The sequence below is a fragment of the Cibotium barometz genome, chromosome 18, assembly GCF_041138505.1.
Source record: "Cibotium barometz isolate CiBa-2024 chromosome 18, ASM4113850v1, whole genome shotgun sequence".
Lineage (NCBI taxonomy): Eukaryota > Viridiplantae > Streptophyta > Polypodiopsida > Cyatheales > Cibotiaceae > Cibotium > Cibotium barometz.
The window spans coordinates 49,652,971-49,678,343 of record NC_141063.1 but is presented as its reverse complement, the minus strand read 5'-3'; the positions used below and the strand labels follow the sequence as shown (position 1 = coordinate 49,678,343).

Below are 25,373 nucleotides of genomic sequence, written 5' to 3'. Positions count from 1 at the left end.
TCATATGCAAACTTCAAGGAAAATGGCATCAATAGTGTGGATGGTGGAAGCATGCACACACACTCCACCTAGGCACTTTTGTAGCTCCCTCCTAAACTTCTCAACATTGGCTTTTCTAACATTGAATAATTTGAAGCGAAACTTCCCAAAATCTAAGAATTTTGAAACCTTCAAAAATTTGCATGTATTTTTCAAAATTTACATGCGCATAAGTACACTACTATATCTTGGGTTTTTTTGACATATTCCTCTCTCTCTCTCTCTCTATCTCTCTCTCTCTCTCACACACACACACACACACACACGCATGATACACTCAACCAAGTAAGATAAAACATGTGTAATTGAAATGCACAGCATTGTCTGCTGTGCTGCGTACGGTTCATCGCCCACCCTGCCCCACCCCATCTTTGTCTCGCTGATCTCTTTCTCACACACAGGGATACAGATGGATCATGGCACGGTGCGCATTGTCTGCAAAAGTAAACGGAGTGTTGCTTCTTTGTCTGCTACTGTGCCTAGGCAATAGTCTCCTCCTCTTTATTTTTTCCCCTTAAGAGAAACACCTGTTAGCGTCTCCAATTTTGTCCTTCTCTAATGTGTAATTCGTACCCTTGAGAACCCACAGAAACACTTTCAAACGGAATGCAGAATGCTGCACTATGTCTGCTGTTTTGAGCGCAGAGGATTGAGTGTATTGAGAGGCTGAGCCATCCCTTCTTCTGCAGCAAAAGCCGTAGCATTCTCTATTTTTCACCCTCTGCACAACCCGCTTCAAAAACCATAGCCACAGCTCTGCACATGCCCCTCTCAGCCTTGCCCCTTGCTGGGCTGGTCTGGCTCCTGTCCAGCTTCGGCTGAGCTTTTCCAAGAACCCTCCAGAGCTCAACTCTTTCCCCCGCATTTTCCCGCGCACAGCTTTACCGCAATGATGTCACTCCTGGCTCTGCTGGTGACGGTCTTCTTGACGTTCCGGCAGTCGGCCTGCCGCTCCGACATGCTGGGCCTGAGGATGTTGCACAGGTTCTCGGCGGAAGCGCACGATCTGTGGAGCTGGAAGCACGCCGGAAACACTTCTGGCGAGTGGGTTACTGCCGGAACCCCGGATTTCTACAGGTTGCTGCACCGGCAGGACCGACGTCGGCTCGTTACTGCCGACCAGTCCTTGTCGTTCTCCTCCGGCAACGAAACCATGGATTATGGAGAAGAGTTCGGATGGTCAGTTTCCGGTTGAAATTTATTTAAGAAAAAAACACACGTATAAATATATAAATATAAATATATATATATATATCTCACGTATGTATATATTATTAAAATGCGACTAGCTTTGCTCTGTGATGTAATATCATTGTTTTCAAAATGAGACAGCAAATACATTTCTTTTTTTCAATGTTGCTTTGTATTTTAAGAAAATATTTCCTGTTTTTTTTTTTGGGGGGGGCGGGACAGGCTACATTATGCAGTGATTGACGTAGGGACACCCAACACTTCATTTCTAGTGGCCCTGGATACCGGAAGTGACCTATTCTGGGTACCTTGTGAGTGCAAGCAATGTGCATCCATCTCTGCTTCTAGCCAACAACTTGTAAGTGCATCAAGCTATGCATTGGCCTTTTTTATTAGCTCTTGCCTGTTTTTTTTTGTTTTTGGCGTGCGTGTCTAGCCTGGTGGTAGATGTAGAGGGATTGAGCTAGCGGGATCTAAACCTTTACACTCTCTCTCTCTCTCTCTATAACATATGGAATGTTAATGGTGGTCAACGGCGCTTGCTCCACCCTTGAACCATGTCCTACTCTTCAGCATTCTTTTTCTTAATCTCTAGAACTGTAGGGTCTTATGTGAGATCATTTTGTAACCTTGACGTTGAAAGTTTCCATCAGAGCAAGCCCCATTTTGATGAAGTCCAACCCCACCCCCCCCCCTGTGTAAACCTGTCCACGACTAAATTATGAGAAACGAATGTGCAGCTCATCTTCGTTAGAACACAGTGAACTATTGTCCCTTTGCTATGCCATAAGCACAAATGAACGCTTTCGTCTACCCTTCAGCTGGAGTTACTCGATTCAAAGAGGGTAATAGTTGTTGAAGATGGAGGGGTGGATGTAGCTTCAGCGGAAGCCACTACACAAGAGGATGCTTTGGTGGCTTTATTGTAATATACCAGTAAGGTTATTATAAAAAGCTTGGCTTTATTTGGCATGTGTTGTGTGTGCATGTGTGGGTGTTTTTTTTTGGAGGGAGAAGGGTCTTCGCACACAGATCACTCATAAAGATCAACGGTTTGAGCTTAGTGTTCAAAAGGACACGTTCAAGCGAGATTTCATTGTTTCGTGTGATTATATTCTCGGCATCCAGTGGTTCCCATTCTTGATTGGTGGTAGGACATCTTCACAATTGTTGACGGTTTACCTGAGCTCGTCATAATCCGTGGGAATAGTAGCATTCAAGGAATCCCTCTCATTTCACATGTATAGGCCCAAAGAGTTCTCAGTAAAGAAACTGAGTGTTTGTTATTTATGTCCACGCCCAATAGTCTGGTGTTGTTGAACCAGCAACAAACACCCTTAGAAAAGAAGTTGGCAGGTCTCCTTCCAAAGTTTCAAGACATCATGTTGAGGGACGATCTTTCACAACTCCCACCATCTCGTCCTGAGGATCATCGCTTTGAGTTGGTTCCCAGGATAGAGCCTCCTAAAGTTCCCCTATTGCCGTTCTAAGGCGTTGGAGGGACAACAGTTATCTGAGTTACTTCGTGTTAGATTTTATCCGCCCATCATCCTCGCCGTTCACTACATCCATTTTATTCGTGCAAAAGATAAGATTGCATGTTTATATGTGTGGATGTCATGTGCAAGACATGTGCAGGCTATTCTCAGAGCTATTTCTTTGAAGGGCAACAAGATCAAGAACCAGATAGAACCAATTTTGGACGTGACTGTGGAGCTATAGTAGCTTAGGTATGAGCAGGAAGGTGGTGGGGCTACCCAAGAGGCTGTCGGCCAGTGTGCATGAGGAAGGATCACTGTTGGCTGCAACAAGTCGGGTATTGTGTCCAGGGAGCTGGCCGACAGAGCAGGTTGGCCAGACCACCAAAGCATTCAAGGCCTATAAATAGGCAAGGCTATGCTTGGGCTGAGTCACTAGAATCGGCTTAGATTAGAACCAGTTTTGGACCTGACTGAGGAGCTATAGCAGCTAAGGTATGGGCATGAAGGCGGTGGGACTACCCAGGAGGCCATCGGACGATGTGCATGAGGAAGGATGTCTGTCGACTGCAGCAAGTCGGGCACTGTGCCTAGGGGATCTGGCCAACAGCAGGTCGGCCATAGGCTTAGATTAGGTTTTCTACCTTTTCATGAGGCGGCCTAGCATCAAGCATGTTCCAGGCTGGTGTTTAGGGCTGAAAGAAGACTCCTAGAGCTTTCGCATGTGACATTGGTGTTAGAGCTTCAGGCTGATTCTAAGATATTGTTGTTGCCCATTTCCCACCCATTGTTACTGCATCACACATGGATGAAACTATTGCTCGTGTCTTGATCTTTTCGTGGTGTGGGAACCAGGCAACATTCGTTTCAACATCAAGCTCAACAAGGCTAAACAGTGATTCAATCCCAGATAAAGGTGCCGAGTCCAAGGAAAGGAACACAAGACATGAAAGAAGTTGCTAGGAGGTTGGTTGATGGTGTCAGTCGGGTGCCACTTGGGGCACACCAAGAAAGGCTTTTAGGCAACGGTTCCAAGGGAGGATGATCCTCCGAGGGGTGGAGTGAGAGTGCCAAACTCGATACTTGGGAAAAGAAGACCAGAGAAAGTGTTTAAGGACAGGGCATGAAGGGAAAGGTGTTAGAAATTGTGCATCTCGGTGTTGTGGGGTCGTGTGACTATTTATTGGTTATTTATGTCTTTTTCTCTTGATAGTAGGTCGTGAGAGGCAGTCGACCAACTCTACAGCAGTCGGCCAGCTTCCTTTGCATCACTATAAAAGGGGCCTCCCATTTTCACTTGTTTATCATCTAACCTATTCAACACAGGCACATGTTCTACACCATCTACTGGCTGGTATTGCTGTTGTAAAAGCCTCTTGCTACATAACATGATGTTCATTGTCTGAAGTCTCTCTCTCTCCTTTGCTCTCCCTCTCTCCTATGTTTTGCTTCCGCATTGTGCAACTTTATCATGGCATCAGTTGCTTAGGTGACCAGCACTGCAAGGTGGCAGTGAGTTTCCTTCTTGCAAGAAGTTCAACGTTTTTTGGGAGCAGAAGCAGGCTTGCGTTTTTTGCCTTCATATGCAGCAAAAGGCTGTGTAAGACGAGGTTCCGGTCAATAGCGACTGGAATGGTCTTCCAAACGCTGCTTCATATGGAGTCTTGCCAATAGCTGAAGAAAAAGAATCATTCAAAACAGCTTGAACTAAAGGCAAATATGATTCCCACTTACCTTGCTGATCGTGGACATAACACTTCAGCACATCAAAGGTCAACTGGTTGTAGATTTCTGTCTAGCCATCCTTCTGTGGATGAAATGCACTGGAAAAATTCAATTTAGTACCAAAGTTATCAAACAAATGCCCTCCAAAAATGACTAGTAAACTTGGCATCTCGGTCTGACACTATGGTTCTAGGGATCCCGCCAATCGGGTACCAATGCCGAATGAACAAATGGGCAACATCTTCGGCGGTCACATTGACCCTGCATGGAATAAGCATAATAAATTTACTAAATCTATCAACTATAGTCAAGCACTGAGTATTACGCTTACTTGCACTGGGAAGCAGATTCGTGACAAAATCCATCGATATATCGTGGAAAGGTCCCTCAAGAATTGGCAAGGACTGTAACAACCCTATCTTCTTCGCATGAAGGGATCCACGAAGCGGTATGGCTTGACAAAGAGTTCTCTGACGACTATCCGGCTTTATTGATGGACTATTTGGAGGCTATGCAGCTTCCATCAAGTTAAGCAAAAGGGGATGTCATGTGCATCCCGCACTTAGATGCCACGTGGACATATGTGAACAAGAAGGTGTAGGACTTGGAGTGGAAAACTGGTCCCATGTGAGCCCAATCCAGGACGAGTTAGCCAGGGCTCTACTCCATGCGTCCGAGGTCAAGTGTGCATTGTCCTGCACATGAAGCAATGCCAGTCCGCACTGTGAGTCTCCCTCTGGAATGATGTCAGTTGCTCTGAGTGTTTGGCTTGCGACCAGATGCCAGACCTCTGTGTAGAACTTAGGTTTGCTTTAGTCTGTGCATGGGAAGGCCTTTGAGGCTACCCTAGAGAGGGCCAAGAGGCCCAAGAACAGTCCAGTGTGCTGTCGGCTAGCTCCAGGGGGGGCCTGGACATCAAGGCGGCCAGCCTGTCGGCCAGTGTTGCAGGCCTGGGCAGCCCAGTCGGCCAGGCTCAAGGCTTGGCCAGACTATGGGCTAGGCCATGGGCAGCCAGCCAATCTCGCTGGGAAGCCCACACAGGCTGCACAGGACTGCCCAGCAGTCCATTCATTGTCAGCCTGGCCAGCTTTTAGTTACAGTGTGAAATGACCATATGAAGGGGCAATAAATGCCTTTTCATCAAGTCGTGGAGAGATTATTTAGTGAGCCGACCAGGTCTAGAAAGGGGTATAAATACCCACAGCATAAATTCAGTCCATTCTATCTGATTATTCACCAAGTGCTGAAGCTTCTCAAGGGGCCAGGACAGCCAAGGAGGAGTTGACACAAGGGTGAATTTTGAAGGTCAAGGGCAAAGGATTATCCTCAGCCAAGAAGGTTTAGGTTCAGTCTTTTATTTCAGATTTTGCATCATTCTAATAAAAGCAAGTACACCATTTGTGGTGGGGGCCCTACAGAGGGTATTCAGGACCCAATACTGTTTCCTCTTCTCCCCCCCCCCCCCCCCTTCTCTCTCTCTCTCTCTCTCTCTCTCTCTCTCTCTCTCTCTATTTTCTGCACATCTATATTCAGTTTTGTGCGTTATTCTCGTCATGAAATGTTTGCTGATTTTTGAGCATTGAAGTTACCGATCTCCCCCAAAGCTTCCGCATGTTACAGCTATTGCCGTGGATATGGATCCCCTCTTGGAGGAGGTATCTATCCTTGTTTCTCAAGAGCAGGTAAGGTTCCCTCTGTTAGAAGTCATCTCCTGTCTATTTGTATACACCAGGGCCTCTGTTGTGGGTGTGCCCGCCCGTATATCATTTTTCCACACTCCCCGTATTTTTTCCCTATTTTTCCCATTTTTTTCCTAGTGGCTGGAGGGCTGCCAGGTGATGCCAGGACCACTCTGAGGCTGGCCGACTGCATCTGTAGCAGTCGTGGGCTATCTGAGTGCTGGCCGACTTGTCCTGAGCAGATGTGGGGCACTAGATGCTGGCCGACTGCTGTTTTTCAGCAGTCGTGGACATTTTGTGAGTCGTGGGCCTCTTCCAGAGCTGGCCGACTGCCCTCATGGGCTTGTATATATTCCCCCCCATCCTCCTCCACTTTCTCATTCAGTTTCTTCGGGATCTTGTGTATAGAGAAGAGTTTACACACATCTCTCAGTGTTTCTTGTGCTGATTATTTTCTGCAGTCTACTTGCTCTTGTCTACCCAAGTTTGGATATCATTTCCGCTGCATATTCTGACATGGTATCAGAGCCCTAGGCTCTAGCAGATCTTGGGCGTTTTTTCTGAGCAAGAGGGGGAGCAACAGGTTGCTGATCGGTGGACTGTTTCGGGCTGAATGGGAAGTGAAGGTGCAAGAGGAAGGCGGGCAGAGGGGCTGGACAGCCACTTGCATATTTTCTGATTTTCTGATTTTTTCCCACCCACCCACCCTTTCAGGTTACTCTCCGAGATGGCGGATTTACTCGAGATGGCAGAGAAGCACGTGAAGATTCCGACTCTTCCCACGTTCCCAGTGGATCGGCAGTTGGACGGGTCCAATTATGGCATCTGGAAGGTCATGATGGAGTCAGTTCTGGAGTCATATGATCTTGCTGATTTTATTATCAAAGGGGTGCCAAGGCCGGAAGCTGAGGAAGGGGAGGTTTTATCCGCGAGGAAGGACCGAGAGGCACAGGCACAAATGTGGGACCGTGTCAACGCCAGGGTCCGGTCATTTATATTCCTCAATTGCACACCACAGGTGATCAACCATGTGAAGCACATGACGCTGGCGAGAGGCATATGGGAGCACTTGGCTTTTTTGTACAACAGGGTATCACCCATGAAGCGGATATCCTTGGAAGTGCAGATGCGGGTTATGAACCCTGCAAAGTCTTCGACGATGCGGGAACACATTAACAAGCTGCAGGCCCTTCAGCAGGAAGTCCTTCAAGCTGGGAAAGAGATATCGTCCGAAGATATGGCCATCACGTTACTTTCTCACTTGCCTGGTCAGTATTCCGCTTTCTATTCCTCGTTGATCACGAGTGGCAGGCTCAGCACCATTACTTGGGAGGAGCTTGTGCCAATGGTCTTGGACCAGGAGGAACGTTTCACGAACCCTCCTCACGGCGGAGGTTCGGAGGCCTTAACTGGCCAACGGTCGAAAGGCCGTAATACCAACAAGGGCAAAGGGAAGGCTTCACCAGATAAGTCTTCCGAGAAGAAGCCTGATCCAGAACGAGAGAAGCTGAAGGCCGAAAGATCTTGCAATGATTGTGGCGAGAAAGGCCACTAATTGTGGCGAGAAAGGCCAATACTGGAGGAAGTGCCCTAAGCGGACAGGGAAGAGTGCTGAGTCCTCAGCCTCAGCTGCGAAGACTCCGGCATTTGTGCACTTGGAGATGGTGGACTCCGATGATTCATCGTCTTCGAGCGAGGAGGCAGTTGGCTTCACCGCAAAGGATACTCGGGAATGGATTCTCGACAGTGGTGCTTCCAGGCACATGACTCCATCCCGTGACTTCTTCCTGGATCTGAAGCGGCAGTCAGGTCGTATTTTTATTGGTGATAACTCCACTATTCCGATTCATAGTGAGGGCCGGATGGAGATCATTCCCGACGGCAAGGGGGGCAAGCATGCTTCCCGTGTTCTTTATGTCCTTGCTCTGGGCTTTCATCTTTTGTCAGTGCATGAGGTATGCAAGACTGGCTTTCGGGTGGAATTTGAGGAGCATTCAGTTGCTCTAAGGGACCGTGAGACAGGCAAAGTTGTTTGGGAAGGCGGTGTGGAGAACGGTATCTACAAACTCTCTGCACTCTCCTCACTGACAGGCTCTCAGGTCGGAGACTTGTGGCACTTTCGTTTTGGCCACTTAAATGTGGATGCCTTGCGGCGCGCCTTCCGGGACCAGATGGTGGTTGGCTTGCCAGATGTTGGTAGTAGGCAAGGACGCTGCAGTTCTTGCATACGTGGTAAGCAGCACAGGGAATCCTTTCCGAAGCAGGCTTCCAGGCGGGCTTCGAAACCTTTGGAGTTGATTCACACTGACTTGTGTGGACCACAGCAGATACCATCCTTGGGAGGATCTCTCTACTTCATGCTGCTTGTTGATGATTGTACCAGATTCACGTGTTTCTACTTTCTTTCACAGAAGGACCAGGCTTTTGCTCGGTTCAAGGATTGGCACGTGATGGTGGAGAAAGAGTCTGGATTTCAGGTCAAGACTCTCAGGGCTGACAAAGGAGGGGAATTCTCCTCGACTATATTCTTTCGGTTTTGTGCAGATCATGGCATCAAGAGGGAATTGGCCAATACCGGATCGCCTTCGGAGAATGGAGTTGTTGAACGTAAGAACAGGACTGTGGTGGAGATGGCGAGGACCATGCTGGAGCATCGAGATCTTCCTCGTCCACTTTGGGGTGAGGCTGTGGCGACAGCTGTCCATACCATTAACCGCTCTCCGACGACTTCTGTACCCCATATGACTCCATTTGAGGCATATTTTGGCAGGAAACCCGATGTCTCGCACTTCCGTGTCTTTGGGAGTGATGCGTATGTACATATTCCGAAGAAGCAGAGGGGGAAGCTTGACTCCAAGTCCCGCAAGCTGGTATTTGTGGGGTATAACTCTCTTTCCAAGGGATACAGGTTGTATGATCCAGAGAGGAACGAGATTGTTGTCAGCCGGGATGTGGTCTTTGATGAGCATGTTCTAGCATCCACTGTCGAGGAGCCGCCACTTCTTGGAGATCCAGAGTCTGATGATGATTCCCAGTCTATCACTCCAGTTGATCCACCTCAGTCATCACAGGAGGTTGAGCCCGCAGCTGGAGTTGAGCCCCCGCGACCACAGGAGGCTCCACGATCTGTTCGAGTACCTAGGTGGTTGATGGACACCCTTCGGGAGTCAGGTGTCACGGAGCTACCCTCCGAGTGGACCACAGAGGACGGCCCTCGAAGATCACATCGAGTTCGAGATAAAAGCAACACGGCGGAGCTTCTTCAGGTGAACTATGCTCTTATGTCTCGTATCATGCGGGATAAAGAGCCCACTTCCGTAAAGGAAGCCCTTTCACAGGATACTTGGAGGGAAGCCATGCAGGTGGAACTTGACGCCATCGAGAAGAACAACACTTGGGAGTTGGTACCGAGGCCGTCGAAGCGGTCAGTCATTGGTGTCAAATGGGTCTTTAAGACCAAGTACGCGGCTGATGGGTCGGTGGACAAACACAAAGCCAGGCTCGTGGCTAAGGGTTATGCTCAGCGGCCAGGCATCGACTACGAGGATACCTTTGCACCGACAGCGCGGATGACCACGATTCGGACCGTTCTTGCCCTTGCTTCTTCTCAGAGGTGGCCCGTGTACCAGATGGATGTAAAATCGGCGTTCCTTAATGGTGACCTGCAGGAGGAGGTGTACGTTGAGCAGCCTCCAGGCTTCATTGTTCCAGGATCGGAAGGGATGGTTTACAGGTTACGTAAGGCCTTGTATGGTCTTAAGCAGGCTCCGCGGGCTTGGAATCAGAAGATTGATTCCTTCTTTATTCGGACTGGATTCCAGAGATCGGTTGCAGATCCGAACCTGTATCTCTTTCGGGAACGCGGCATGGTCACACTCATCATCCTTTATGTGGATGATCTCATTCTCACCGGCGGTCATGTGGAGCACATCGGAGTGACGAAGGCTGCCTTGTCACAGGAGTTTGAGATGACCGACTTAGGCTTACTCCACTTCTTCTTGGGATTGGAGATCTGGCAGACCCAGAGGGGGTTTTTCGTCTCTCAGCAGCGATATGTTCATGAGTTGCTTGAGGCCTTTGGGATGGAGAACTGCAAGCCTATTACTTCGCCGATGGACCCGAACACAAAGTTAACCGTTACAGATCCTTGTGAGCCAGTTAATGCCTCGCAGTACCGGAAGCTGGTTGGTTCATTGATCTGGTTGCTGAACACCAGATTGGACTTGAGCTTCTCAGTGGGGCTGTTGAGCTCTTTTATGCAGACGCCATTGAAGACTCATTGGGACGCAGGATTGCGGATCTTGCGGTATCTGCAGAGTACAAAGGATCTGGGACTCTTTTACACAGGAGGGAATGGAGTCAAGCTCCAAGGTTGGAGTGACTCAGATTGGGGAGGAGATCCAGACACGAGGAGATCTACTTCAGGATACACTTTTACCCTCGGCTCAGGAGCGGTTTCTTGGAGCAGCAAGAAGCAGCCGACTATTGCCCTTTCTTCGACAGAGGCAGAGTATCGGGCTGCTTGTGGTGCTGCTTGTGAGGTTGTATGGCTGCGGAGGCTGCTTGGCGAGATGGGGTTTCCACAGAGGGAGCCCACAGTCATCCAGTGTGATAACCAGAGTTGTATAGCTATTGCTCGGAACCCGGTTTTCCATGCCCGGACCAAGCATATAGAGATACAGTATCACTTTGTTCGTGAGAAGATCTTGGCGGGTGACATCTTGCTACTTTATTGTTCGACGGAGGACAATGCGGCGGACCTCTTCACGAAGTCTCTACCTCAGGCTACGCTCAGGCGGCACTCCAGCTCCCTGGGGTTGGTTACACAGCCAGGAGCTGAGAGGGGGTGTTAGAAGTCATCTCCTGTCTATTTGTATACACCAGGGCCTCTGTTGTGGGTGTGCCCGCCCGTATATCATTTTTCCACACTCCCCGTATTTTTTCCCTATTTTTCCCATTTTTTTCCTAGTGGCTGGAGGGCTGCCAGGTGATGCCAGGACCACTCTGAGGCTGGCCGACTGCATCTGTAGCAGTCGTGGGCTATCTGAGTGCTGGCCGACTTGTCCTGAGCAGATGTGGGGCACCAGATGCTGGCCGACTGCTGTTTTTCAGCAGTCGTGGACATTTTGTGAGTCGTGGGCCTCTTCCAGAGCTGGCCGACTGCCCTCATGGGCTTGTATATATTCCCCCCCATCCTCCTCCACTTTCTCATTCAGTTTCTTCGGGATCTTGTGTATAGAGAAGAGTTTACACACATCTCTCAGTGTTTCTTGTGCTGATTATTTTCTGCAGTCTACTTGCTCTTGTCTACCCAAGTTTGGATATCATTTCCGCTGCATATTCTGACACCCTCCTAGTGGTCAAGATCAAGCACTTGCTACAATGCAACAGACAGGATGGTGTCACTGCCACTCTTTTGGAAAGCAGGTTCATTTGGCCAAGGATTGCAAGACCAAAGCTACAGCCCAGGCCAGGACCAAGTTTTCAAAGACGGGCAATGATCATATACAGGATGATGACTCTGATACTTATGGTGTCCCCAAGGCTGCAAAAGCCAGGGAGGACTTGGACGGTCAACTTCTATAGTTATAGAGCTAGTTCTCCCCCATGTGCTTCCAGCCAGAAGAGGCTTGTGGGTGGGAGAGGGGGTTGTCCATTTCTGGTGCATGCGAACCGTGAGTTGGAGTTCCAAGCATTAAAATATTTGGTGAGACAAGTTCATTTTTTGGAGCTATGGACTGGATGTGTTCCAAGTCTATTGCTTGGTGTAGGAGAGATTATGGACTGGACAAGTTCCAAGTTCATTGTTTGAGGTTTTTTCTGGGGCATGATGTGTTCACAGTCCACTGTTGGGGGATAATCGGCGTGGTGTGTTTGGCAGTTCATCATTCTATACTTGGAGTTCATTGCACACTGGTGTGGGAATTCGGAGCTAGGCAGATTTCTTTGTTTTCGTGGTGGTATTGTGTTTCGAGGAAACAGGTTGGCAGGTGCTCTTTCTGAAGGTGTATCTGGTACTGCGCAATACTGGAGTGTCTATGGTTGGATCTTCATCAGCCTGTCTTCTTTAGACTTTTTTGCACACTATGAGTTGCAGAGGGGGTGTTAGAAATTGTGCATCTCAATGTTGTGGGGTGACGTCATGACTATTTATTGGTTATTTGTGTCTTTTTCTCTTGATGGTAGGTTGTGAGAGGCTGTCGGCTAGCTCTACAGTAGTCAGCCAACTTCCTTTGCATCACTAAAAAATGGGCCTCCCATTTTCACTTGTTTATCATCTAACCTATTCGCAAGCACATGTTCTACACCATCTACTGGCTGGTATTGCCATTGTAAAAGCCTCTTGCTACATAACATGATGTTCATTGTCTAATGTCTCTCTCTCTTCTTTGCTCTTCCTCTCTCCTATGTTTTGCTTCCGCATTGTGCATCTTTATCAAAAGGGGAGAGGATGGAACAAATGCATAGACCTTCATCAGAGTTAAGAGTGGTCTTGGAGATCGGGCATGGTTTTTTGTGAAAAGGTTGCCCATGAAGGGAAGGATGACAGATTTGGGACACTCCATGAATAGACAATGGGATGATGACAATCATCCAAGAATAGAATTTGGGATCCCATCATCAAGTTTAGCAAAGGGGGATGTCATGTGCAAGACACGTGCAGGCTATTCTCAGAGCTATTTCCTTAAAGGGCAACAAGATAAAAAACTAGATAGAACTAGTTTTGGACTTGACTGTGGAGCTATAGCAGCTAAGGTTAGGGTAGGAAGGTGGTGGGACTACCTAGGAGGCTGTCAGCCAGTGTGCATGAGGAAGAATCTTTGACGGCTGCAGTAAGTTGGGTACTATCACCTGTGTCTAGGGGACCTTGCCGACAGCAGGTCGGCCAACCCACCAAGGCATTCAAGGCCTATAAATAGGCAAGGCTATGCTTCTTGTCAAGTATTCAGTCCTTCATGGGCTAAGATTAGGTTTTTCTACCTTTTCATGAGGTAGCCTATGGCTGCAAGACTTGGACTTCCTTTTTGTACATTATGAATATACTGAATGCTCCTCTCTCTCTCTTTCTCTCTCTCTCTATCTTGTGTGTGTGTTTTGCATCAAGCATGTTCCAAGATGGTGTTTAGGGCTGAAAGAAGACTTCCAGAGCTTTCGCATGTGACAGTGGATTACATGGCACTCAATAAGCTCATAATCAAGAATAAGTTTCCAATGCCCATAATATAGAGTACATCATTTTGGAGCGTCTTAATTGTCACATGCGGAAGCTCTGGGAGTCTTCTTTCAGCCCTAAAGACCTTCTTGGAACAACTTGATGCAAAATGCAAGTAAGAAATGGAGAGAAAAGAGAGAGAGAGCTGAGTTTCAATATATTCAGTATAGTACAAAAAGGGTATAAGTCTGGCAAGCCATAGGCTGCCCTTGAAAAGGTGGAAACACCTATCAAAAGTCCTACTCTACTGACTCAGCACATAAAGGGCTGAATACCTCTAATGATCATTGGCTGAGCCTATTTATAGGCTCTACACATGCAAGAGGCCTGGCCGACTTGCTGCGGCCAGCAGACAAATCCACCCGACCTGTAAATTTGTATCGGCCAGCATCAATCGCTACAATTGACAGCCCTCTAGCCTTTTTCCGGGGTTCTCATGCACACAAATGAGCTTGGCTCATGCCCTAAACTTCTGTTTATCCTGTTGCCCTTCAGGGATTAGCTCAGAGACTAGCATGTACATGTCATGCACATGACATTCCCCCTTGCTAAACTTGACGATGGGATTCCAACTTCTGACCCTGGATGCATAGTTGCCAGGCGTTTCATGAAACATGTTTCATAAACGTTTCATTTATTTTCCAGAAGTTTCAAAAACGTTTCATACAAAAAGGAGGGGTCCAGGCCTCAAAATTTATATACAGGTTTATAATATGTTAAAAATATGTTGCCTTCCCTACAAAACAATATTAAACATGCATCATTTACACATTAAAACATGTTTACAAGCTAAAACTAAAGAGGTAACAAACTTCACCAAGCTACGTGCAGTGTCAAAGATGTCAGCAATCCACCTAATCTTGGCAACATCTTCAATGAGCAAGTCTAGGCTATGGGATGCACATGGGAGTCCATACAATCTGCGGAAACTCATCCTCTAGCATCCGTCTCATAGAGACACAGTTGCTACCATTATCAGTGACCACTTGCACTATGTTTTGTGGGCCTATCTCCATGATAGCCTTGCGGAGGTGTGACCATATAAATGCTCCTGTCACCATTGCCCCAGGCATAGATGCATCAATGGCATGCAAAAACATAGTGCCCTTGCAAGAGGACACCAAAATATTGTACACATTCCTCTTGCGTATATCTGACCATCCGTCACATAACAATGTGCAACCATACTTGCTCCAAGTGGCTTTTAATGGCTCCATCTCCACCTCCACTGCTTGTTGCTCTCTTCTGAGCTCTTTAGTGTGCAAGGTCTCATAGGAGGGTCCCTCCCACTCACATCCAATGTGGCTGATTGCCCTCATGGCCCTTTTCCATCGTGGTGTGCACACAATGTGAAAAAAGACAAAGCACATTGGATGAAAAGCCTAGTGAGTTCCCTAGTTGCATCTTTAATTGCTTGCTTTTGCATGCTTGCTTGAATGCTTGCTCTCTTTAGAGAGGCTTTGGGTGCTGCGGGCAAAGGGGTTCGTGTTGCTGTGGGAGTGGAACTACCAACACTCCCAAATCCTGCTTGGCTTTGTGCATCTTCCTTTGAACCCAACCGTGATCTCTTTGATGCCTCACATGTATCCTCACTAGCCCCAATATCCTCAAGCACAGGCCCACAACCGCATCCTGCCAGTTGTTGTCTTTTCCATTCTTATAGCTCGGCTTTGATGTTTGCAGGCACAAGTTTGCATGCACCAATGCTTTCCCCGATTAAACCTATGAAATGGGCCTTAACACGGATTATGGACCCTCCTAAGCAAACCGTGCAAAAATTGCATTTCCACTTTTGTGTGCCTGAACCACCATATTTAGATACGGGAGTGACATGGGCCCACATGGCATTCTTAGTGCGAGGCATCTTGACAAAAGTAGGGCTGGATTGGCACCCTGGCATGAAAACCCCCAAATTTCAAAATCTGTGTTTTTTACAAAATCGAAGAAAAAAAGCACAAATCAGCACAACCAACTTGAGAGTTGGCGGGCACGGAACCTCGGAAGTGCGGGAGGAGCTGATTTGTGCAAGGCAGGAGCTATTTCAATCAATTTCCCAGTTGCCTGTAGACGTTTTTTTTTTCGAAAAACGTGCTCTCTGGATAGAAAATGTTGAAAAACGTAGGTTTTCCCAGGCAGCATGAAAGAAACACATTTCATTCCAATGAAACGTTTTGTTTCATTCAGATGGAACGAAACACATTTCATTCCAATGAAACGCGTTTCATTGCAACACTGCCTGGATGACTGTTATCATCCCCTTGTTCCCTCATGGACTCCCAAACCTGTCATTCTTCCCTTCTTGGCTACCTTTTCACTGAAAAACCCTGCCGTGTTCTCCAATTCCACTCCAAATCTGATGAAGATGTGTGCATCTGTTCCACTTTGTCCCCTAGCCCTTCATGCCATGTCCCTGAACACTTTCTTTGGTCTTCTTTTCTTTGAGTATTGAGTTTGGCACTCTCACTCCACCTCTTGGAGGATCATCCTCCCTTGCCTTTCTTGGTATGCCTCAAGTGGCATCCGACTCATAGGATTGCCATTCCCCTTGGGTCTTGTGGAACACCACCAACCAACCTCCTGGGAACTTCTTCCATGTCTTGTGTTACTCTCCTTGGACTGTGCACCTTCATCTGGGACTGAATCAAATTTTAGCCTTGCTAAGCCTGATGCTGATACAATGTTGCCTGGTCAGCACACGACCAAAAGATCAAGACCTATGCGATGGTTTCATCCATGCGTGATGCAGTAAGGGTGTGTGGGACCTGGGCAGCAACAATATCCCAGAATCAGCTTGAAGCTCTGATACCAATGTCACATGCAGACACTCTGGAGTCTTCTTTTAGCCTGTCCAGGTCAATGAGACTATCGGCGTTCTTTTGAGAATTGGGAACATAGTTACACGTCCCACATCCACGAGCCTTACTGAGGCTGATGTTGATACAATGTTACCTGGTCACCACACCACCAAAAGATCAAGACCCGTGTGATGGTTTCATCCATGCGTGATGCAGTAAGGGTGCGTGGGACCTGGGCAGCAACAATATCCCAGAATCAGCCTGAAGCTCTAATACCAATGTCACATGCAGACGCTCTGGGAGTCTTCTTTCAGCCTGTCTGGGTCAATGAGACCATCGGCATTCATTTCAGAATCGGGAACATAGGTGGGCTGCTGAATTGAGATATATTCTGGAAGTCAAATGCTGATTCCTGGCTGGTCTGGGGTGGTTCTGTGTTGAGTCGTTGATGCCAGATGCTTGCTCCTTATGCTTCACTTGCAGATTTTAGAGATGAGGCAGTGGGGGCACTTTGTGTCCTCTTCTCGGGGTCAGATTTGAGAGATGAGGAAGTGTGGGCACTTTGTGTCCTTTTCTTGGGGTCAGCCTTCTCGACCGACCCACCGTCCATGGCCAGCCCCAGGACCTGCTTCAGGCTACCTGACCTGCTCATTTTATTGCGTGACCTCCTATGCGCCACCCAACTGTCCTTCCTCCTGCATGTGCTTTCTGGTGGGTCCGAATCACTACGTTGAGTTGTCGAGCGACTTGTTTGGCCCAACACACAATTATACAGACTTCATCTTAAACTGGGCACTTATCGACCGATTAATTGACCTACCGTGGCCCACTGAGATGGCAACTGGCGATTGGTCCTTGGACTAGGTCTCACAAAATGCACAGTGCACATCCCTAACCTCAAGCCCATGCGCTTTGTCCAGGTGGTACCCGAGTGCAACGGGTGCAGATGATAGGTAATTAGCTTGATACACTGCTCTTTAGAGGCTAATGTACACAGGGGTTTGAGTTGGTAAAGGTTACATGAAGTGTTGTTGTGCAGGACATGCCTTTGAATGTTTACAACCCTGCTGCTTCGAAGACAAGCAAACATGTAACCTGTGACAGCAGTTTGTGTGAGTCTTCAAGAACATGTGAAAGCAAGAGTGACGACTGCCTATACAAGGTTCGATACGTTTCCGACAACACGTCGACCTCGGGTATGTTGGTAGAGGATGTCATTCACCTCACATCAGGAAAGCATCGTGGAAGCTCCATAGAGACCACAGTTGTTTTCGGGTACGCCTTCATGTAACTTGATAAGTGGACCTGTGAGGTCATATGAGATGGAGTTTGTCATCATCATGTAGCTCCTTTTTTGGTCGTGTGATTATGATATTTTGTTGAGAGTCGATGTGGAACACGCAGATGGGATCTTCCTTTTTCACCTTCAGTGTCTGTAAAGCCTCTTCTGCTAGTTTTATGAGCATATTACTCGCTAGGAAATTTGATAAGAGGTTCTGCTGGACTTCGAAACTGTGGTCCTGCTCAAAGTTTTCATCTTTCACAGGTGTGGACAAGTCCAATCAGGAAATTTTCTCAATGGTGGGGCGCCCGATGGTCTTCTAGGGCTGGGATTTGGAGCAATTGCACTGCCAAACTCTTTGGCAAACGCAGGCTTAGTAAGGAACTCTTTCTCAATGTGCTTCCAACCTGATGGCTCTGGAAGGATCTTCTTTGGAGACAAGGGGTTGGCTTCACAGCAAACAACACCATTCTTGCCATTAAATGGAACACAGTAAGCACATAAACAATGCCCTTAGTTAAGCTTTGTGCTCTTATAAAAAAACATTTGCACAAAATCTAAGTAAGCTTTGGCATCTCCTCTTTGTGTACGGGAAATCTCTTTGCTAGCATCCGATATGTTGTGGGACTAGACAAAATCATGATTGGATCAAAATCCTTCAACCAAAATGGGGTAAACATCATCATCGATAGCGGGACGTCCTTCACGTACTTGCCAAAAGAAGTGTACTCAGCTGTAACCACTGAAGTAAGAGAGCCTGAGCTCTGGAAGTATTTTCCCTGAGCTTGTTTATCAGAGTATCTCAGGCTTACTTACAAATGCACTATATCTGGCCAGTTTGATGTGCAGGTTCAACAAAAAAGAGCTGTTTTAGCAGATGTTCCTTGGCAGTTCTGCTATGAGACGAGGTTAGTGTGGGTTGCTTTTTATTATCATGATTGTCTCTCAATACCCTGGTTTGATGATATGTATTGCACCATGTGTTTTTTGTGGCAACAGTAATGATGATGTACAAGCTCCTGCTATCTCCATGGTTTTTTATGGAGGTGGCAACTTCTCTGTCTTCAGTCCTCTAATTGGAATCGATAGTGGGAATGTAGGTACCATCACTGATGTTTGCAAATTTACCAAGAAGCTTTAGAAATAACCTGGACTTTCCATGGATAAATGTTTGCACATACATACGGTATGTGCATACATATGTGTGCGCACATGTATCCACACAGCATGCATGCATACACAGTACGCACGTACATTCTTTACATACGTTACATACACATACATGCATACATTATGTATGTTACATAACACAGATAGATTACATCCATCTTACATACACATTGTGCACATACATCCTTTACATATATGCAAACATTTCATACAAGACATGCATCATGTACATTTTATAACACATAAGATACATTGCATACACACACTACATACATACATACATATGTGCATACATTACATACATGCATACATACATTGCATACACACATACATACACATGCCTTTGCCAATGTTGCTCTTTTTCGGCATCAGTCTTAACACAGTGATTGAGCAAATATTGTTAAGTGAACTGGATCCTAGCACTACATGATGAGAAAGTTTCCAAACTTGTAGTTCTAACTTTTGAGTAATTACATGCAGGGCACAATGGATGGTTTCTGCCTGGCAATCCTTGAAAGTGAAATTGCAATTCTTGGACGTATGCATCATCTTTTTCTGTGATATTTTACATACTCACCCTATGTCCCTCATTGAATTAAGGCTTAAATACAGATTAACTCAGATCCCAAGGTTACTTTAGATGGATTTCAACATTCATTTACTATCTACATTGCTAATCTGCGTGGCTTTTTAACATGCTTTGTGCAGAGAGTTTCATGACAGGCTACCAGTTGGTATTCGATCGGGAAGATATGAAGCTGGGATGGTCTCCCTCAGACTGTGAGTGTTTGTTTTTAGCAAGTAACAGCCAAGCCCACCCCATGGGTTTGCGAGACTATGCCTATTGGTAAAGTGCCACATATATTCTTGAGTTATACCAAGGATTCTTGAGACTTAAAGAGCAAATTCTACTGAATGTTCATGTGTAAGCAATGGGAGATGCACACACTCACAGGCTTCACTCAACACTCTACACACAAGTGTGGATCCTTCTATTAGCTACCAACAAGCAAAACAGCCATAATGGCTAAGTAAAAACTCGGCTCCACATAGGGAAGCGAGAGTCAAGAAACAGAAAAAACGGGGAAGGATGCTCTTCTCCTCCGGCTGGCCGCTGAAGGATGAGAAGGCTATCTCATACAATGGGGGGAGGGGGGAACAACCACACAGGTGGTTATAGTGCCAAGTGGGCTCACCACCGCTGTCAGTGAGAAAGGGACCGTCACGACAAATCCTCACGAAGGCCTCATGGCGCTTCCACATGTGGTCTGAGCCATCCTAACTCTTCCCCCACTATCCACGGAGGGTATGAATGATATCAAGCCAGATGCTCCAGATGGACTCCTCTAGCTCCGATCTCCGGTTAGAACATGGAGTTCAATGATTAGTGGATGGAGCTGGGACTGGCATTGGAGGAATACGAAGATGACAGACCTGAAGGGTAAGTCTCCCACCGTCCACCTCATATGCGATGACGGCCTTGGTCTCTGTAGCCCAAGCAACTATGCCTCTTGTAACTATGCGGAAGGGGGCCCGGTCCATAGTGAAAATGCAGAGAACCCGTTGCCCAACCTATTGAGCCTTGGGGCAATCCCAAAGACAATGACGTTGGGACTCCTGGCTATGGCCACACCTCGAACAAACTGTTGGCCTACCTCCTGTGGCCAGCCAAGTGCCAACCACCAGGCTCTGATGTGCCAGCTGCCAGAGAAAGAGAGTGATCCTTTGCAGCCGAAAATTGTCCCACAGCCTCTTCTTGAAATTTGAGAGAAAGTAAGGAGGGAGGCGCTGAGACTACCAATGCCTTGTTGCTGCTGGAGTGCCCTCGATCTCTAGCATTTGAATCTTGGGGCCCAAGCTGTGTAGTGTAAGCAAAGAAGGGGGTGTCGAGAGCCTCCTAATTGTCATATGGATCATGCCATGTCCACTCCCCCGGGTCCCATTGAAGTCATGTGAGAGGATGACCCTCCGAAATGCACAAATGCTAGAATCTCTTTGGCCGCCTTGGCCGGTGGAGGGTCTATGTGCTACTCATGCGCATGGAAACCAATAACCCTCACCCTTTGCAAGGTGCATCCATTGAAATCCTCGAAAGAGGGCTTTACTCTCTTTGCCATGTGGTCTAGTAGAGGAGGTGAGTAAGGTGGAGCTCTCAACAACGCATGGATGACCAAAGTTATGTCATGCTTGGTAAACACTCCCAACCACTGTGGGGGGGGGAAGGGTCCGAGGTCGGGGCTAAGCCACTCTAGGGGGGATTGAAGAGTCAATGTCGAGGCTAAGTCTGTCCCTGCTTGATATCTAAGTGAGGCTCTCTTGGGTCTCCGAGGGGAGCTGTCTAAAAATACACCAATCTCCGAGTGACCAAGCGGGATCATGTGACCACTGGGCAAATGGACCAGGGGGTTCCAAATCAAAGGCTGTTAGAGCGCTCCTTGGATGCAACTAGAGCGGACTGACTTGAGGTAATCCCAAGTGCGCAAGAGTTTGGCTACAAATCTTTCCTCAAATGTAGGGCTAAAGCCACGAGTCCGCATCTCTGTGAAGATCCATCCCGTACTTTGGGACCAAGTGCCTCCCAAAATGAGGGTGCGCGCAGAGATCCTAGCTAGGAGGAAGTCCTTCTGGGGCTCACCGCTTGGAGGAAGGCCACAAACTATCAACTTGCCCAAAAGGGCACGGCTCTGAATAGAGGTGTCGATGATGCCCAAGCCCCTCTGTGTCGCAGCTGAATGATCACTCTTGAGTCCACCTTGGCATGGGTGGCCTCTTGTCGCTATACCATAAAGTTGCAGATCAACCACTGAACCTGACCGATGCAAGACTGGGAGAAGGCCCAACAGGAGGTGATCTACCACATGGTGGCAAGAAGAACCTGGTTCGCCACCACGACACGGCCAGCTAAGGGAAGCCTGGTTGACCTCTAGTATAACAGCTTCTTCTGAATGCTCAGAAGTAGAGGGGCTAGCTGCTCCCATCTGCCGGCAAATGAGCATCGGTGGTGGGCTGGGGTGGCTTTGAATAGGGGCGTCGATGATGCCCAAGCCTTCTCTGTGTTGTGGCTGAATGATCACTCTCTAGGCCACCTAGGCGTGGACAAGCCTCCCATCACTATACTAGAAAGTTGCGGATCAACCACTAAACCTGACCAATGCAAGCCTGGGAGAAGGCCCAGCAGGAGGTGATGTACCACATGGTGGCAAGAAGAACCTGGTTCACCACCACGATGCGGCCAGCTAAGGAAAGCTTGGCTGAACTCTAGTATGACAGCTTCTTCCGAATGCTCAGAAGTAGAGGGGCAAGCTGTTCCCATCTGTGGGGAAATGAACGGGGAGGCCAAAATACTCAACTCTCTGCAAAATAGGAGCTCCCAAGAGGCAAGGAAGCAATATGACACGAGGAATGGACTGTCACAAAATTCCTTATAGCTTCTATTTTTCTACTGTTCATGTGTGGCATGTGGAGCGTGACATGACATACATGTATGGCTGGTGTAGCCTGACATGGTGTGTCTATGTGGCATATGGAGCCTGACATGACAGTACATGTATGATTGGTGTAGCCTGACATGATAGTACATGTGTGGCTTGTGGGGCCTGACATGGTGTACATGTATGGCCATGGAGCTTGACATGATGAAAGTCTCTGGGACTACCTATCTTGGAGATCTTGTGTATTTATGTTCTGGGAAGGTTCCGGAAGGATCATGAGCCTTGGACATTTTATCGAATACAATTGAGTAGATGGGTGTTTCTTCCAATATAATTGCACTCATGTGTGTGCATGACTTTGATTTTATCTTTGGATGACTTCTACAGCCATCCATCGCAACTGAAGTTCACCGGATGCATGGGAGAAGCTGGCCGACTCCTTTTGCATGTTCTCCATTGATGGCCGGTGGATTTACACCTTGAAGAGAGGCTGGATAGAGGTTAAAAACAGGGAGGAAGAGCTGGTCGTGGGCTTCTAGACAGTTTTCCTTCCGACCGGAGGTTTGCAGGCTTGTGCACAACTGCTGGTCGCTTTCTTCTGTGGCTACTGAGGGCTGGTCGACTACTGAAAACAGCCTTTGAGGGCTGGTCGACTTGCTTTATGAGCCAGACAAAAGGAAGATGATGATGTTAAGTTGTCCCGGGCTGATGTGGGAGTGCTATGGGCTGTCCATAGTTGTCCTGCATGTGCTTGATGCTGGGAATGCTCACTTGTGCTGAAATTGTCAGCAAATTCAGATATTGTGATGTTTTTTTCTTGTTTTCATATTGTATTGGAAGAAATAGGTGCAGCCAGTGGTGAACCCTGGGCATCCGCAAAGCTGTATTGGAAGCAGACTCGTTTTTAGTAATCTAACCATAAAGGGGGGGGTTCAGCCCATCTTCTGGCCCCTAGTGTGGTGTACTGTGCAGCTTTGTCATCTTGTTTTATCTGGTATGCATATGTGTATTTTCAGATTTCATGATTGATTAGATTTTCCATGTTCAGTTGCCCCTTCCGTTTACATGGACTCTAGAGAGGCTTTGTAGATATGAAGAGATGGAATCCCAACCGTCCAAGCTAGAACCAAAAGAGTGGTTTTTTTTTTTTTTTTTTTTTGGGGGGGGGGGGGGGGAGAGATTCTATCACTCTCCCAATAACACCACCTATCATCAGGGGGAGGGGAAGGTATTTCTTCTGGAGACCAGGAAAGCAAATGGTCACGGGAAAGCCTGAGACACCAGCCAGAGGGTCAGACGCTGGGTCAAGCCGTGCTGCCACCTCGCAAAGAAAACTTGGTCCATATGCAGTGTGACGGGAGATTAGTTACATGACTCTGTCCGATCCTGCAGAGGCAAAGCAAACTCGACCTGGTAGTATCCACGCCCCAAAGGATGAATATCGGCGATCTTTCCAGGCTCGCCGATAAGGCTTGCTTGCAAAAGATCCTTGAGCTGTCGACGTGTTGGGTGGCTACCCACAATCTTGCAGACCAAGGTAGAGGCCCTCAAGGAGGCGATTGTTGAAGTGAGGAGCTGGAGGTCTGCTTATGAGAAGGAAAGGCAAGGGATGGCGTCCTCAGTTGGCGATGAGACAGAGCGGCTGCCATGGAGACCTCCTGGAGTCCAAAGAGAAAGAACAACCAGAAAGCTGAAACACCTGACGAGGGAGAGGAAATGGGCTCAGGCGCACCCGCGGAGGTGGGGGGGGCAAGGGCAAGACAGGAGGTGGGGCAGACTGGAAGGTGAGGGAAGGCGGGAGCTCAACAGAACTGGGGAAGAGGTGAGCAGGAGCGGGTGAATGTGGATACAAGCTGGACTGAGGCTCAGGCCAGGAGGGGCTAAGGCGGGGGCTCAACAGGCGGAAGAGGAGAAGGCGAAGGATGGGAGCTGGGGGTGAGGCCAGGTGGAGAGAGGGGGCGAGGGCGGCAGGTGCGCTAGCAGTGGGAAGGGGAGCTCGAGCGCTCATCGATTCGGCAAAAAGGCCTCCTGCTAGAGGAGATTAGAATTCCAACTGATCTGTCTGTTGTTCCAATGTAGCTAGGCTTTTTCACACACAAGATGAAGTTATAGTATGGAGGGGTGCCTAAATGTGGAATTGGAGGATGAATGCTCTTATTAGAATGCTCGCATTGATACATGAGCATACGGACTTATACTCTGGCTATACCTCCCTTTGGTGAACAGTAAACAAGTAATATCAGTGACTTTTAATTTGTTGGAAGCATACATTCAATTCTAATTATATAAATTTCCTTTTGCTTTGATGTGCAGGCTACAAGCTGGAGGAAGGTATTGGCTTTGATGCTGCAGCTCCATCTGCGTCGTTGTCGCCTTTGAAAGCTATCCCATCTACAGATGCTCCTTCAGAGAGAGCACCAGCTCCATTCCATGAAGTACCTCGTAGCTCAGGTGCGGGGGTATCCACAGAGGATTCCAATGCAGCACGTCACTACGAGTCTCAATCCCTCTACACAATTTTGTCAATACTCTTTCTCAATCAAGTATTTTCATGGCCCTTCTCCCATTCGGTGTGTTAACTGGGTGTGCTGGGCATCTGGGCTGCTCAAATATGATAAATGGGGCCTTACACACATGAGCTAGGCAGTAACCCATACAGTTAGGTGATGGCGTTGAGTACCATCTAATGTCAGTCATGTACAGATATGCAGGACTGTAAAGTACATACAGGATTATGAGGTTGAATTGGATGGGGGGTAGTCATTGGGCTAGATAGGTTTAGACATTTTTGTAGGACATTGAGGTTCCCTCCTCTCCTCTGCTCTTCTCTCTCTCTCTCTCTCTCTCTCTCTCTCTCTGTCCTCCCTTCAAAAGATTGGATGTTTTGTTAAGTGAGCATTTTAACAACATCCCAGGAAACAAAAGGACCTAGCATGGTAATTGGGTAATAGTATAAAGCTATCCTGCATCATCTAGGAACTAAGGACGCACATTAGTTCTGGTCTGTAACACAATTAAAAATATTACATTGGAGCACATTGTTTGCACGTGTTTGTACCTCAGTTATAGATACAAATTATTGTGTTGTTATCTAGTTGTAGACACATACCAGTTAACATCATCCAATTAGAATCGGATGAAAAGCAGCTTAATTTTTTTTCAAATAAATTTAGGGAGTTTTTAAGGGAATCAGAAACAAAAGCAACCAAAACCACAGGCTTAATGGTGTGTTATTTAGTGTTGTGCAGAAGTAAACTGTTTTCTAGAGGTACCTGTGATCACAAGGAAGAAACGGCCATGAAGAGGCATACTTCAGGTGTTAAATGATTGACAAAACAATGTAAGGTTCTGGTCAATTCAAGGACCCTCG

At 47.5% G+C, this 25,373-nt stretch overlaps 1 protein-coding gene across 3 annotated transcripts; it reads left to right on the top strand.

Annotated features, from left to right (window-relative positions):
- The first annotated feature begins 406 nt into the window (after positions 1-406).
- LOC147629441 (aspartic proteinase-like protein 1) lies at positions 407-25,039 on the top strand. 3 transcript variants are annotated; one of them, XM_086812723.1, is made up of 10 exons: positions 407-1,218; positions 1,453-1,588; positions 17,160-17,395; positions 17,667-17,894; positions 18,011-18,149; positions 18,240-18,310; positions 18,402-18,498; positions 19,053-19,110; positions 19,281-19,419; positions 24,317-25,039. In XM_086812723.1, the coding sequence occupies exons 1-10, from the start codon at positions 929-931 to the stop codon at positions 24,345-24,347; spliced, it is 1,425 nt and encodes a 474-aa protein (XP_086668849.1). In that variant the 5' UTR covers positions 407-928; the 3' UTR covers positions 24,348-25,039. The 3 variants fall into 3 exon arrangements, with proteins under 3 accessions (XP_086668849.1, XP_086668848.1, XP_086668847.1); XM_086812722.1 differs by having other exon boundaries at positions 411-1,218; positions 18,252-18,310; positions 19,281-19,352; XM_086812721.1 differs by having other exon boundaries at positions 415-1,218; positions 19,281-19,352.
- Positions 25,040-25,373: the final 334 nt, after the last annotated feature.